Source organism: Oncorhynchus mykiss, chromosome 25 (genome assembly GCF_013265735.2).
Source record: "Oncorhynchus mykiss isolate Arlee chromosome 25, USDA_OmykA_1.1, whole genome shotgun sequence".
Lineage (NCBI taxonomy): Eukaryota > Metazoa > Chordata > Actinopteri > Salmoniformes > Salmonidae > Oncorhynchus > Oncorhynchus mykiss.
In genome coordinates, this window is record NC_048589.1 from 18,636,228 (window position 1) to 18,651,784 (window position 15,557).

General features: G+C 46.5%; 1 protein-coding gene across 1 annotated transcript in view; it reads left to right on the forward strand.

The window, feature by feature from the left end:
- Positions 1–15,557, forward strand: part of LOC110505504 (ryanodine receptor 3) — a 163,015-nt gene that overhangs the window by 98,144 nt on the left and 49,314 nt on the right. Inside the window, exons 28-41 of the mRNA XM_036962270.1 lie at positions 429–603; positions 934–1,142; positions 1,302–1,504; positions 1,654–1,723; positions 1,804–1,964; positions 2,081–2,246; positions 2,886–2,972; positions 3,078–3,304; positions 3,413–4,229; positions 4,431–4,631; positions 5,945–6,047; positions 7,415–7,549; positions 13,612–13,885; positions 14,083–14,197. Coding sequence (XP_036818165.1) covers positions 429–603; positions 934–1,142; positions 1,302–1,504; positions 1,654–1,723; positions 1,804–1,964; positions 2,081–2,246; positions 2,886–2,972; positions 3,078–3,304; positions 3,413–4,229; positions 4,431–4,631; positions 5,945–6,047; positions 7,415–7,549; positions 13,612–13,885; positions 14,083–14,197 — 2,943 coding nt within the window. The remainder of the gene's footprint in view (positions 1–428; positions 604–933; positions 1,143–1,301; positions 1,505–1,653; positions 1,724–1,803; positions 1,965–2,080; positions 2,247–2,885; positions 2,973–3,077; positions 3,305–3,412; positions 4,230–4,430; positions 4,632–5,944; positions 6,048–7,414; positions 7,550–13,611; positions 13,886–14,082; positions 14,198–15,557) is intronic.

Here is a 15,557-nt window from a genome sequence, read left to right on the forward strand (position 1 = left end):
GACAAGAGAATGGTCGTGGACAGGCAAAAAGGTCCAAACCAGATCAGAGTTCAGGAGGTACAGAGTGGCAGACAGGCTCGTGTTCAAAACCGGGAGGACTAGAAAAAGGAGAATAGCAAAAGGAGTACGGGAAAAACCACGCTGGTTGACTTGACTAAACATACAAGACGGACTGGCACAGATAGACAGGAAACACGGGGTTAAATACACCGGGGGAAAAAGTGACACCTGGAGGGGGTGGAGACAATAACGAGGACAGGTGAAACAGATCAGAGCAGGACAGTTATGTCTTTGGAAAATAGACACTTTATCATAGTTGATGATGGCATAGCTAGCCTGGAGAGTATGATTTGTGTGTATCATAATAAATCACATTTTGAATAAGGATGGAGTCAGATTGTAGAGCGTTATTGTGTGTGTATATTCAGGGTCAACGTCTGAACATGGGCAGTCGTTTCTTTGGGCGGTGTTGGCACGCGGGGGACGTGGTGGGCTGTATGATCAACATGGAGGACAAGTCTATGATCTTCACCCTCAACGGAGAGATCCTCATCACCAACAAGGGCTCTGAGCTCTGCTTTGCCGACTTCGAGACGGAGGACGGTGAGTGTGTGAGACTGAAGACGGTGAGTGTATGTGAAGGACCTCTCTAAGCTCTGCCCCTTCTCTTATGTCTCTGTGCCGTCAAATCACTGACAGACATGCTGCAAAATGAGTGAAAATACGTGCCTCACCATCATGAATTGAACTTCATATAATCTGACACTTGTAAATGGCTTTTATTAAAAGCTGGATTGATTTCCCCCTCCCCCTAATGTGTGTGTTCTTAGAATGAGAAGGATGATGATGACAGTTGTTCTCACTCTCTAACTCTCTCTCTCTCTCTCTCTCTCATTGACTCTCTCGCTTTCTCTCGCTCTCTCTGTTCCCCAGGTTTTATCCCAGTGTGTAGTCTGGGCCTGTCCCAGGTGGGTCGTATGAACCTGGGGAAGGACGCCAGTACCTTTAAGTACTACACCATGTGTGGTCTCCAGGAGGGCTTCGAACCCTTTGCCGTCAACATGAACCGTGAGGTCACCATGTGGTTCAGCAAACGCCTCCCCACCTTTGTCAATGTGCCAAAGAACCACAACCACATAATGGTAAGACCAAAAGTCAAAAGGTCAATGACAAAATTCGAAACGGTAATATACATGATATGTTGAGGTTCACAGAAGGTTTACCTTAAAGAACCAGTAAGATATCTCACTTCCAAGATGGAGAATGGCTAAATCAGTTGTCTAAATACATCTCCATCCCAGGTGACAAGAATAGATGGCACCATCGACAGCCCTCCATGTCTGAAGGTGAGCCACAGGACGTTTGGGACCCAGAACAGTAATGGTGACATGGTGTACTGTCGACTGAGCATGCCCGTGGAGTTCCACTCCTTCTTCAAGACCAGCCCTGTCATGGACATGAACGGAGTGCATGAAGATCCCGAGTCCCTCAAACTGAAACACAGGTCAGGTCTCTGAACACACATTCACTGTTGTACAACACTAACATCTGTATATGACACTTACAGTATTGAACTTAGTTTCTGTAAAAGCGCTTTATCTTCTAACTTACAGTATATAAAGAAATTATTCAATGCTGATGTTTTCCTTGTAGACATCCATTGAAGTCTATGAGACACAGTCATGATGGAATAAGAGGAACAGATTACAGCAACATCAGCACGGTATGAAATGGATGATGAGCAGCTGATGATAGTTCAGGTGCCATGTCGTCAAGCTAACCTGCCACCATGTTGTCTTGCAGTACCACTACTCTGTCAGGGTGTTCGCTGGTCAGGATCCATCCTGTGTGTGGGTGGGCTGGGTCACCCCCGACTACCATTACTATAGCAACCACTTCAACCTCAGTAAGAACCGGACGGTGACAGTTACCCTGGGAGACCAGCGTGGTCGGGTCCATGAGAGGTAATCGTGTTGTTAAGGAAACCCTCATCCTCATGTCGGTATGAATAGTGATAAGCAACTAATCAGATACTCAGATACTATCTTCTTTTTCCTCTTCCTCCCTCACCATTCCCCAGTGTGAGGAGGAGTAACTGCTACATGGTGTGGGGTGGGGACGTCACAAGCTCAGGTCACTCGTCCAGTCGCAGTAATGTGGACCTGGAGATAGGCTGTCTCATTGACCTGGCCACTGGCCTGGTGACCTTCACTGGCAACGGCAAGGAGCTGGCCACCTCCTACCAGGTACAGTATAGCCAACTACACAATGTCTCTATTTAAGATGTCCACTGCACAGTCTACAATCTTGTATCACACTCTCTTCGGTCTCCTTCCTTCCTGCTGCTATCAGCCCTACAGTCTCTGTCCCATCTGTCAGTCTCTTATCAGAACAACACCATCTATTCTCTAAAAAAAGATTTGCCTGTCCTGATCTCTTCATTAGTGTGATAGTCACTCAGTCCCCCCTGCCTTGGGCTCAGCAGCAGGGTAGGGTCTGTCTGTCCAGCCTGCCAGATCTCAGCTCAGTGTCTGGCTGTCTGTGTATGTACTCTCAAACCAGACAACAAAACCTCCCCTTTTAAAGGGCATGATCTTCTTAATTTCTCCCCTCGTAGAAACACGGCAAGCTTTTAAACTGTTCTGAGCCATCCTGCCAGCCTCTTCCCTAGTCTCTCTCTGACACACACACACACACACACACACACACACACACACACACACACACACACACACACACACCGAGTCAGATAGCTCCAGAACATCATGCACTCTCAATGCTACTCTTTATAGTCCCCCTCTATACTGTAACTGCAGTATGGCCTCAATATGCCTTTTCTGTCTGTAAACTTCTTATATTAGTGCTGTGCTCTTTTTCTTGACCAGGTAGAACCAAACACAAAGCTGTTTCCTGCTGTGTTTGTGCGACCGACCAGCCCCAACCTCTTCCAGTTTGAGCTGTCCAAGATAAAGGTAGAGTAACTCGATTTTAATCCCCTCATTTTAAATCTATCCACCGTTTCTACTGATCCATTGCGTGAACTACAATGTCCTCTGTTTGACCTCTGACCTCCACAGAATGCCATGCCCCTGTCAGCTGCCATCTTTAAGAGTGAGCATAAGAACCCAGTACCCCAGTGCCCTCCGAGGCTGGATGTCCAGACCATCAACTCAGTGCTGTGGAGTCGCATGCCCAACACCTTCCTGAAGGTGGAGACAGCCAGGGTCAGTGAGAGACATGGCTGGGTGGTGCAGTGTCGGGAGCCCCTGCAGATGCTGGCTGTGCACATACCTGAGGAGAACAGGTAGATGTGCACACATACACAGATTGCACCACACACCCTGGTTGAGGACATAAGCGCTCCTGTATATGTCCTCGCTCTGTTTAAACAGTATACTGACCTCCCCACCAGGTGTGTTGACATCATGGAGCTGTCTGAGCAGGAGGACCTGAGGAAGTTCCACTACCACACCCTGAAGCTGTACTGTGCCCTGTGTGCCCTGGGAAACACCCGCGTGGCACACGCCCTCTGCAGCCACCTGGACCAATCCCAGCTGCTCTACACCATCGACAACCAGTACTTGTCGGGTATGCTGCGCGAGGGCTTCTACAATATCCTGATCAGCATTCACCTGGAGACGGCCAAGGAGGCCCGCCTCATGATGAACAACGAGTTTATTATCCCCATCACCGCCGAGACGCGCAGCATCCGCCTGTTCTCCGATGCCTCCAAGCACCACTCTCCTCCCGGTGTGGGCCTCAGTACCTCCCTGAAGCCCCGGCTCAACTTCTACCCCCCCTGCTTCATCAGCAGCAAAAGGGAGCAGCAACTGTACAGCCCCCAGATCCCCCTGGATGCCCTGAAGGAGAAGGCCATCACCATGCTGACTGAGGCCGTGCAGGGCGGTGGGCATCACATCAGGGACCCTGTAGGGGGCAGCGTGGAGTACCAGTTTGTGCCCATCCTGAGGCTGATTGGTACACTGCTCACCATGGGTGTGCTGGGAAGTCAGGATGTTCATAAGATCCTGCTCCTCATCGACCCCAACGTGTTTGTGGAGCATAGCGAGGATGCCGTCGCCGTGGTGATGGAGGCCACAGAGAAGGAGGGGCTGACAGGCACCGAGGAGAAGGCGGTGGAGGCCGGGGAGGAGGAGGCGGCCAAAGACGCCAAGCTGCCAATGAAAGGTCTGCTGGAGAAGAGGCTGCCTGAGCCAGTGAAACGACAGGTACTGGTTCTGCTAGGCTTTCAATCACATGCTCCGCAAAAATCCACTGACATTTTATAGTCCACTTTAAAATCACTCAGCCATGTAATGTCTCTGTATCAATGCTTTCTCTTCTAATAAGTTCCCTGAAGATATGTGTCATTAGTGTCTGTGTCTAAATCCCAGATGATATTATATGTGGAAACTGTGTTTGTCTGCTAGATGTGCGAGCTGCTGCACTACTTCTGTGACTGTGAGCTGAAGCATCGCATCGAGGCCATTGTGTCCTTCTCAGACAGCTTTGTCTCCAAGCTGCAGTATAACCAGAAGTTCAGGTACAACGAGCTGATGCTGGCCCTCAACATGTCTGCTGCCGTCACCGCCAAGAAGACCAAGGAGTTCCGCTCGCCTCCCCAAGAACAGGTACACACTGAAATAGAAATAACCTATGATGGCCTCCTGGTTAATGATGTAGGTTACAGGGAGTTTATCATCTCTCTTGTGGAGCAACAGAGTGGCAAAGTCACCGGCAAGCAGTTTTAGTCACAGACTCTCGGCCGTGGCCTTAAATGTGTGTTTGACTTAGGCTTTTTGAAATGCTGCCCACTTCATGACAACTGGGGTGACTGCAGACATCTGCGTGTGTTGACCTTGTTACATTTGTATTAGATAGAAGAGTTTGCACATTAACACAGAACAGGCTGCTGCTGAGACTACTGTTCTAAGCTAGCAAGCATGCGCACACACACCGCAACAAGGGCACATTGTACTCATAAACCTCAGCAGCACTCTTTCCACCGCTCCACTCTAAACTCTAGTGAGTAGTGTGGGATCATTCAGTCATTTTTCCTCATTCATGGTTAATATATTTATTTTCCTCAAATTCCCTTTGGTTTTGTATCAGTGGGTTCTTTCATTATGGAGAGAACCGCTCTGCTAGCCCGGAGTGACTGAGAGAGGCCTAGTGACTGTCTCTCTAACTGCTCCCCAAAGCTCTTTAATTTGACTGAGAGAGGCCTAGTGACTGTCTCTCTAACTGCTCCCCAAAGCTCTTTCATTTGACTGAGAGAGGCCTAGTGACTGTCTCTCTAACTGCTCCCCAAAGCTCTATAATTTGACTGAGAAAGGCCTAGTGACTGTCTCTCTAACTGCTCCCCAAAGCTCTTTCATTTGAGTTTGTCCCTCCGCTGCCCAGCCTCAAGGCTGTGGGAATCCATCCCTGCCTGCTGTGCTATTTCCTCTGCCCGGGGACGGGGACGCATCCAGGCTTTACACCCCCCCTTCACCCCCCCCTGCCAGACAGGAGGGAGGGAGGGATACCTCCCCATTTCCTCATCTACACAGCACGTCAGGGTCACTTCAGCACTGTTCGCAAACTTTAATGTTGTTTTACCTTCAGTCTCTATTACTGCATACAAGCTTGGTCATAGTTGCTATTTTTTCTGAACTATATATGTATAAAATGCATAGGGGAGGCAGGGTAGCCTAGTGGTTAGAGCGTTGGACTAGTAACCGGAAGGTTGCAAGTTCAAACCCCTGAGCTGACAAGGTACAAATCTGTCGTTCTCCCCCTGAACAGGCAGTTAACCCACTGTTCCTAGGCCGTCATTGAAAATAAGAATTTGTTCTTTACTGACTTGCCTAGTTAAATAAAGGTAAAATTAAAAAATAAAATTAAAAAATACCATTGCATACTACAGTCATGTGACCTAAATGACAGTTTGTGTGTGTTTCAGATTAACATGCTGTTGAACTTCAGTACGGGGGAGGACTGCCCGTGTCCAGAGGACATTCAGGAGGAGCTCTATGCCTTCCACAACGAGCTGCGGCTGCACTGTGGTAAAGAACACCATCAGGAGGGTTTATGTCTCCAGTCTGGACCTAAATATTATGACCTGCCATCTGACTAGGAATAAAATATGAATGGCAGCATCACAGGGCCTGAGTGGGAAATGAAACTGTAGAGATGAGCTGTGGGATTCATTGAAAACAAAACCATCAACATGGCCAATGTTATTACTCACAACAAATTGGACACAATGCTTGTCCAAATAGGACAGGTGAAAACATCCCCAGCAAAAGTTATTATAATTGCATGTTTCACTTCACAAGCTATGTAATGTAATAAGTTCTCATCCTTGTAAATCTATGTTTATTGTCGGAGCTCCCCAGATTCCCAGATTCATTTGAATTACAGGGGGATGTTGTCTTAGAGCTTCCTGTGTTTCTTTGCAGAAAGGACGTCTTCTATCTCTCTGCTGATGTGTTTTAGTTCACTGCCTCTCCAGATTGCTCTGACGTCTTGATGTTTTGCTAAATAATTGAAAAGGGCTGTATGTACCTAGGGGGTACTATATAAATAATTGAAAAGGGCTGTATGTACCTAGGGGGTACTATATAAATAATTGAAAAGGGCTGTATGTACCTAGGGGGTACTATATACATAATTGAAAAGGGCTGTATGTACCTAGGGGGTACTATATAAATAATTGAAAAGGGCTGTATGTACCTAGGGGGTACTATATACATAATTGAAAAGGGCTGTATGTACCTAGGGGGTACTATATACATAATTGAAAAGGGCTGTATGTACCTAGGGGGTACTATATAAATAATTGAAAAGGGCTGTATGTACCTAGGGGGTACTATATACATAATTGAAAAGGGCTGTATGTACCTAGGGGGTACTATATAAATAATTGAAAAGGTCTGTTTGTACCTAGGGGGTACTATATAAATAATTGAAAAGGGCTGTATGTACCTAGGGGGTACTATATAAATAATTGAAAAGGGCTGTATGTACCTAGGGGGTACTATATAAATAATTGAAAAGGGCTGTTTGTACCTAGGGGGTACTATATAAATAATTGAAAAGGGCTGTATGTACCTAGGGGGTACTATATAAATAATTGAAAAGGGCTGTATGTACCTAGGGGGTACTATATAAATAATTGAAAAGGGCTGTATGTACCTAGGGGGTGGGTACTATATTGATGGTATTCTACAGTCATGCTGTACTTTTCTGACCTCCAGCAGCACCTTAGGTTGGAGACTGCATGGAAAGAGAAAGGAAAGACAAAAAACATTACACTAGCAAATGAAAGCCTATGATGCAGCTGACATATGTTGCCCAATTGACCCCTAGGAAACGGTATTTGTCCAGGAGTGGGATATCGATTTTATTCCTGTGCCGTGTGTTTGTGTAGGAATCCCTATGGAGGAAGAGGAAGATGACCAGGACACGTCTATTAAAGGTCGTCTGCTGGCCCTGGTCTACAAAATCAAAGGTCAACCTCTGAAGACTGAAGAGGAGCCCACGGAGCAGGAACAGCAAGCCCCCTGTAAGACTATACCATTAATATCACTCTTATTCTATATGTCACAGCCAGCAATAACGGGAACTGGCGACTCTGAAACCCACCGTGTCCCTCTAGTCCCTGTCATCCCTGAAGATAATACAGTCCCTCAGTAATAACATATGTTTCCTAATATACTCCTATAATAGGTTATCTCTCCAAAACAAGTCACTGTTTACTCGCTGTAACACAGGAGGTTGGGAAATTGAAAGGAGTAGGGTAGCTGTTGAATAGTGATGCTGGCATACAAGCCCTGTTTCATTTGTCTGGCATGTAGTACAGACACACAGTGGCAGTCATTTCCATTTCAATTTATTTTTCAATGTTATTATGGTAATGCAGAGCCGGTAGAGGATGGCTGCTCCGCCTGGCAGTGAGGGGCATCTTCACTCAGTCCTGCTCTTCTGCAGAGAGAGAGAGAGCAAACACTGCACTGATTTAACTCGGGCTTCTTTATCCCAATCTCACACACACACGCAGAGCACTGTACCAGTGTGAGTACAGTATGGAAATTGTCTGACATTCTAGATGTAAAAATGTAATGTCAGAGGCTACTAATAAATGAACTGATTGCCGTTAATCAAAACACAATAAAACATTCATACACTTCCCCCCCTGTCCTTCAGGACAAACCACTGCCACAACAATGTTTCACAATAGCAGAATCCGCAATGTTATCAGGACAACTCTACAGTTCTTGAAACTATTAATGCTATATAAATCAATTTCAGATAAGCTTCTTACCATGTAACACCATGCAATGCACTCACTGTTCTGAGATCAGTAAAAAAAATGTTTTTGTGAAACAGGAAGGTGAAAAACATGTTTGCACTCTTCCTGAAGATGGGTACAGCTCACTGCCTATAATATGAGTGCTGCTGGCATGGACAACTCCCCAAATTGCTGCGGGTAAATGTGGCCTGAAATATGCACCTGTGAATGCAGATGGTTAAAGGCAATCTGTCCCCAGACAGTTAGACGGACCTTGATGTGGACCACATGAGACCCCACTATTGATCTCACAAGAGAGAGGAGATGAAAATAGACGTTGTGTATTTCCACTAAAATACTTTTCTTGCCCGTATTTCCTTGCCCGTATTGGCTGTTTTCTTCAGACATGATTGATTATAACTATGCTGTGTAACGACAGACTGGGTACATGGTTCCACTGCTACTGCTACTACCTCTGAATGAATTAGGAGTCCTGCAGGAGGGAGTGAAGAAGGAGTGAGAAAAGGAAAGGGTGCAATGCAGTGCTTTGATGCATCTACAAACGTGGGCAGACAACTCTGTGTTTCCACTGTTTTGGAGAAGTCCCACTAATCAACCTCCTACCTGAAACTCTGCTTCCCTCCCAGCCCACAGAGAGGCCTGATTCAGCATTGACCCAAACTCTCCTCTGCAGTCCCTATGTCCTCATGGATGAGGGGTCCAATTACATTTAGTCAGTTGTTTTATGGTCCCTCCACGGCCTCCAGTCTCTCCACGTGTTCCTCTCCCCCAGGTTCCTCCCTCTGTCATCTCAGCTTCCCCGTGGGACCTTGAATACAGCAGGGGTCCTAAAGTCCACTGTAACTCCCATAGGACGCTGATCAGATCACAGGATAAAGGCAATAGCTCTGCCAAACTCGCTGACCTAGTATCTATCAGCCACATTCATTTATTGGTCCAATATTATTTGCTTCCTGTTGATCGGGCTGTATAGTGTGAGCTGTAGCGCGTGTTTGTGAGGAGTTTCGCTCCACTGGGCCTGCCGGCTGACTGGAGTTTGTTCATCTTTGGAACTCTATTGTCATTCCTGGCAGCTGAGACATGTGTGTCTTTATGTAATGAGAGATGGTCGTTATGCTCCTTGTAGCTGGAGAGGGAGAAATGTTGTTACATGTTTGTTACTGCCTTTCCTGCCCTGACGCCTCTCTCTGGTACTGGGACTGATTACTCTGTGGAGTACAAGCCAATCAACCAACCAGCAGAAACAGAGACTTTAAAACACAGCCACCTAATCCCCCCCCCCCCCCCTGTTCTCACTCTGGCGATACTACCTAACCTTGGAAGACAGACAGACGCACTGCCACACACCGCTGCCACACACCGCCACACACCACCACCGCTACACACCGCCACACACCACCACCGCTACACACCGCCACACACCGCTGCCACAGACCACCCCCACACACCGCTGCCACACACTGCCACACACCACCACCGCTACACACCGCCACACACCACCACCGCCACAGACCACCGCCACACACCACCGCCACACACCACCGCCACACACCACCCCCACACACCACCGCTACACACCGCCACACACCACCACCACACACCACCACCGCCACAGACCACCGCCACACACCACCGCCACACACCACCGCCACACACCACCGCCACTACACACTGCCGCTACACACCGCCGCTACACACCAACACCACACACCGCCGCTACACACAGCCGCCACACACCGCCGCTACACACCACCGCTACACACAGCCGCCACACACCACCGCCACACACCACCGCCACACACCGCTGCTACACACAGCCGCTACACACCGCTGCTGCACACCGCCGCAACACACCGCCACTACACACAGCCGCTACACACAGCCGCCACACACCACCGCCACACACCACCGCCACACACCGCCGCTACACACCACCGCCACACACAGCCGCTATATTCTGCTGGGAGAGGCAGCAGAATATGCTAAATTACTATTAATACCTCTTACTCTCCCAGTGAGTCTCATTCTTACATAAGAGTGCTTCACTTGCGCTCCATTGAGAATGGGCAATCGCCTTTTCGTGAATGAAATAGAAAAAGTGTTTTCTTTACAAATTACAAATGGAAAAGTATGACATTGACATTGCTCACACAATTGATCACCTTTCCTTTTGAGAAGAGACTTGTTGCTGTGCGTTCTACCAGACAGTGTTCTACTTGTTGCTGTGTGTTATACACAGACAGTGTTTTACTTGTAGATGTGCGTTCTACCAGACAGTGTTCAACTTGTTGCTGTGTGTTCTACCAGACAGTGTTCTACTTGTAGATGTGTGTTATACACAGACAGTGTTCTACTTGTAGATGTGCGTTCTACCAGACAGTGTTCAACTTGTAGATGTGTGTTATACACAGACAGTGTTCTACTTGTTGCTGTGTGTTATACACAGACAGTGTTCTACTTGTTGCTGTGCGTTATACACAGACGGTGTTCTACTTGTTGCTGTGCGTTATACACAGACGGTGTTCTACTTGTAGATGTGTGTTATACACAGACAGTGTTCTACTTGTAGCTTGTTTTATACACAGACAGTATTCTACTTGTAGATGTGTGTTATACACAGACAGTGTTCTACTTGTTGCTATGTGTTATACACAGACAGTGTTCTACTTGTAGATGTGTGTTATACACAGACAGTGTTATACACAGACAGTGTTCTACTTGTTTCTGTGTTCTACCAGAAAGTGTTCTACTTGTTGCTGTGTGTTATACACAGACAGTGTTCTACTTGTTGCTGTGTGTTATACACAGACAGTGTCCTACTTGTTGCTGTGTATTATACACAGACAGTGTTATACACAGACAGTATTCTACTTGTTGCTGTGTGTTCTACCAGACAGTGTTGTACTTGTTGCTGTGTGTTCTATCAGACAGTGTTCTACTTGTTGCTGTGTGTTCTACACAGACAGTGTAGAACTGACTGATGCCCTGCGAAGGCACTCAAAAGCCGGCAGAGAGAGAGCTGCTTCTAATTCAGGCTGTTATTTGCATCACTGAGCCAGTCTTCTGAATTTAGTCTTTGAATGGTTTCAATTGTGTCTCTTGCATGGTGACAATGGATAGAAGTGAGATCAGCTAGTCAAGTGCAATGTCTTTAACAGCAGTGTGAGGGGGATTTGTGAGCAGTGCAGAGCTGCTACTGAAGGGCCAGAAGAGCCCTGCTGTGTCTCTGGGGCAGACCTCTACAGATGGAGAAGGTTTTTCTCTGTGCACGAGGACACACAGGCCAGAAGGCACTGCAGAGCTAAGATCAGCTACGACTGATACTGCAAGCAAGTCTCCGCTGGATAAAGAACATTTAAAAAGGCTCCCACTTAGAGTACTAGTAGCATCTAATATACTACCGTCTACTCTAGACACTCTAGACTCAAACTGTTACAGGCCTAGATCTATCCTACCCTGCCTTTCTAAGGTCTTCGAAAGCCAAGTTAACAAACAGATCACCGACCATTTCTAATCCCACCGTACCTTCTCCGCTATGCAATCTGGTTTCCCGAGCTGGTCATGGGTGCGCCTCAGCCAATCTCAAGGTCCTAAACTATATCAAAACCGCCATTGATAAAAGACAATACTGTGCAGCCGTATTCATTGACCTGGCCAAGGCTTTCGACTCTGTCAATCACCACATTCTTATCGGCAGACTCAACAGCCCTGGTTTCTCAAATGTCTGCCTCACCTGGTTCACCAACTACTTCTCAGACAGAGTTCAGTGTGTCAAATCGGAGGGCCTTTTGTCCGGACCTCTGGCAGTCTCTATGGGGGTGCCACAGGGTTCAATTCTCGGGGCGACTCTTTTCTCTGTATACATCAATGATGTTGCTCTTGCTGCTGGTGATTCTCTGATGCACCTCTACGCAGACGACACCATTCTGTATACTTCTGGCCCTTTGGACACTGTGTTAACTAACCTCCAAACGAGCTTCAATGCCATTACAACTCTCCTTCAGTGGCCTCCAACTGCTCTTAAATGCAAGTAAAACTAAATGCATGCTCTTCAACCGATCGCTGCCCGCACCTGCCCGCCCGTCCAGCATCACTACTCTGGACGGTTCTGACTTAGAATATGTGGACAATTACAAATACCTAGATGTCTGGTTAGACTGTAAACTCTCCTTCCAGACTTACATTAAGCATCTCCAATCCAAAATTAAATCTGGAATCGGCTTCCTATTTCGCAACAAAGCATCCTTCGTAAAACTGACTATCCTTGACTTCGGCAATGTCATTTACAAAATAGCCTCCAACACTCTACTCAACAAATTGGATGCAGTCTATCACAGTGCCATCCATTTTGTCACCAAAGCCCCAAATACTACCCAGTACTGCGACCTGTATGCTCTCGTTGGCTGGTCCTCGCTTCATATTCGTCGCCAAACTCACTTGCTCCAGGTCATCTATAAGTCTTTGCTAGGTAAAGCCCCGCCTTATCTCAGCTCACTGGTCACCATAGCAGCACCCACCCGTAGCACGCGCTACAGCCGGTATATTTCACTGGTCACCCCCAAAGCCTATTACTCCGTTGGCCGCCTTTCCTTCCAGTTCTCTGCTGCCAATGACTAGAACAAATTGCAAAAATCACTGAAGCTGGAGACTCCTATCTCCCTCACTAACTTTAAGCATCAGCTGGCAGAGCAGCTCACAGATCACTGCACCTGTACACAGCCCATCCAACTACCTTATCCACATGTTTTTTTTGTTGCTCTTTTGCACCCCAGTATCTCTACTTGCACATTCATCTTCTACATTCATCTTCTATCTATCACTCCAGTGTTTAATTGCTAAATTGTAATTACTTCTCCACTACGGCCTATTTATTTAGATTCTTTCTATTGTGTTATTGATTGTACGTTTGTTTATTTTGGCCAGGTCGCAGTTGTAAATGAGAACTTGTTCTCAACTGGCCTACCTGGTTAAATAAAGGTGAAATAAAAAATAAAATTAAAAAAATACTGGTGTTGTCTTTACCACTATTGTATCCCGTTTTGCCATGTCTGGTCTCTTGGCCATCCTACCCCTAAGGTGGACTCAGCTCCCGCTCAGCCCAGCCAAAGCTCTTCTCTGTCCTGGAACCCTAATGGTGGAACGAGCTTCCACCTGACGCTAGAACAGCAGAGTCCCTGCCCATCTTCTGAAAACATCTGAAACCCTACGTCTTCAAAGAGTATCTCAAATAAGACATCTCAGTCTTAGGATATAGGTTATATGCTGGATAACAGTGTAAAGTCTAGGAGTTAATGCGGTTCTGCATATTCCCCCAGCCAACCTTAAAGAGCTGATTAGCCAGACCATGGTGAGCTGGGCTCAGGAGTGCCACGTCCAGGACCCCGAGCTGGTCAGAGTGATGTTCAGCCTGCTGAGGAGACAGTACGACAGCATTGGAGAGCTGCTCCGGGCCATGAGGAAGAGCTACACTATCAGTGCTGCCTCTATACAGGACACCATCAACCTACTGGCCTCTCTGGGTCAGATCAGATCACTGCTGTCCGTACGCATGGGCAAGGAGGAGGAGAAACTCATGATCGACGGTCTGGGGTAGGCAGGGGCACGTCACAACCAAGTCTGCATGAACATAGTCTGATAATTAGATGTTTTTAGTGGATGAAATATTGTTTACAAGCCTTTGGTAACTTCTAAGATCGATACAATAACAGTGTTGCATGTTCAGTCATCACTCTGTTCTAAGTATTCTCTCATGTTCAGAGTTGCTTGTGTTTTGTATTTCCATTCAGTGACATCATGAACAACAAGATATTCTACCAGCACCCCAACCTGATGCGTGTGCTGGGCATGCATGAGACGGTGATGGAGGTGATGGTCAACGTGCTGGGAGGAGGCAAGTCCCAGGTACAGTAGTGAGGATAGAAGAGACTCTGGTGTATCACAGCATCCATGCCATACTGCAGAGGTGTTGATGAGAGATTAAATTAGCACTGTGCGACTACTGGGTAGGTGTCAGATGCAGCATAGCAACTCCAATTTAAAGGGAATTACTTTACATATTTTTTTGTATTTAAACTGCCCTCTAGACCACGTGTCAAACTCATTGCACATAGGGCTGAGTGTCTGCTTGTTTTCGCCCTTCCCTTGAACTTGATTGATTAAATAAGGTATCTAATTAGTGAGGAACTCCCCTAACCTGGTTGTCTAGGTCTTAATTGAAAGGAAAAACAAAAACCAGCGGCTCATAATATTGGCTGGAATGGAGTGGTATCAGATGGAAACCATATGTTTGATACCATTACATTTATTCTGTACCAGTCATTACTATGAGCCTGTCCTCCCCAATTAAGGTGCCACCGCCCTCCTGACACCCCTGCTCTATAGTCTAAGCCGGGGGGGGATAATTATTTTTAAGATGGTCATACCAAGGGTCATTTAGCTATTTTGATTTTGAATTTTAGAATCTCTTTAGGTATCTGCAAAAAATGTAATATTTGATGAAACATTGAATTTGACCTTACTGCTATTAACCCATAGAAACGCGTTGAAAAACAGATTCATACATGGAAAGACAAATGGTCCCCAAAAAAATGTGTTTGTTTGTTTTGAAGTGTTTGTCCTATATCTGAGAGATATAAGAAAGCTCAGAAAAAGAAAAGAAAATCCTGGAATTACCCATATACATTTAATGTGGAAATGCCCTATTCACTTCCATTCATTTTTTGGGGTTACATTCATCCCGATACCATGACACTTGTGGGGGTTGTAGAGCAAAAAGGAGAACACCGTTTGTGAGAAACTCATCTTTCCACTGGGGGGGGGGGGGGGGGGAGGGGGGGTCATACTCATATTAGAGTGTAGCCCAAACTGTGAGAAAGAATTTCGGGAAGACTCCTTGTCTGACAAACACAGCTGTAGCTCGGTCACATTCCACCACAGATGCGAAGGACCACACTGGAAAAATAATTTTAATTACAATAATTGTATTATGCCCAGCTCATTAGGCCCCTTGATGACATGAGGCCTGAGGCAATTACCTCTTCTGTCTAATGGTAAATCCGCCAGTGGCCATAAGTTATCGATCTTACCATCTGGTAGTGCTTGTCTTGACTGCATCAAATCGTTGTAAAGAAGCTAGCTAGCTAGCTAACATAATAAGACTAATTGAGGCTATTTTGCTGTGCTCCCCGAACTTGTCTACAATAACTCCATTCATATTAAACAATAGCCTACCTTTTGGTTGATCATTGTAGCCTACTGCTTC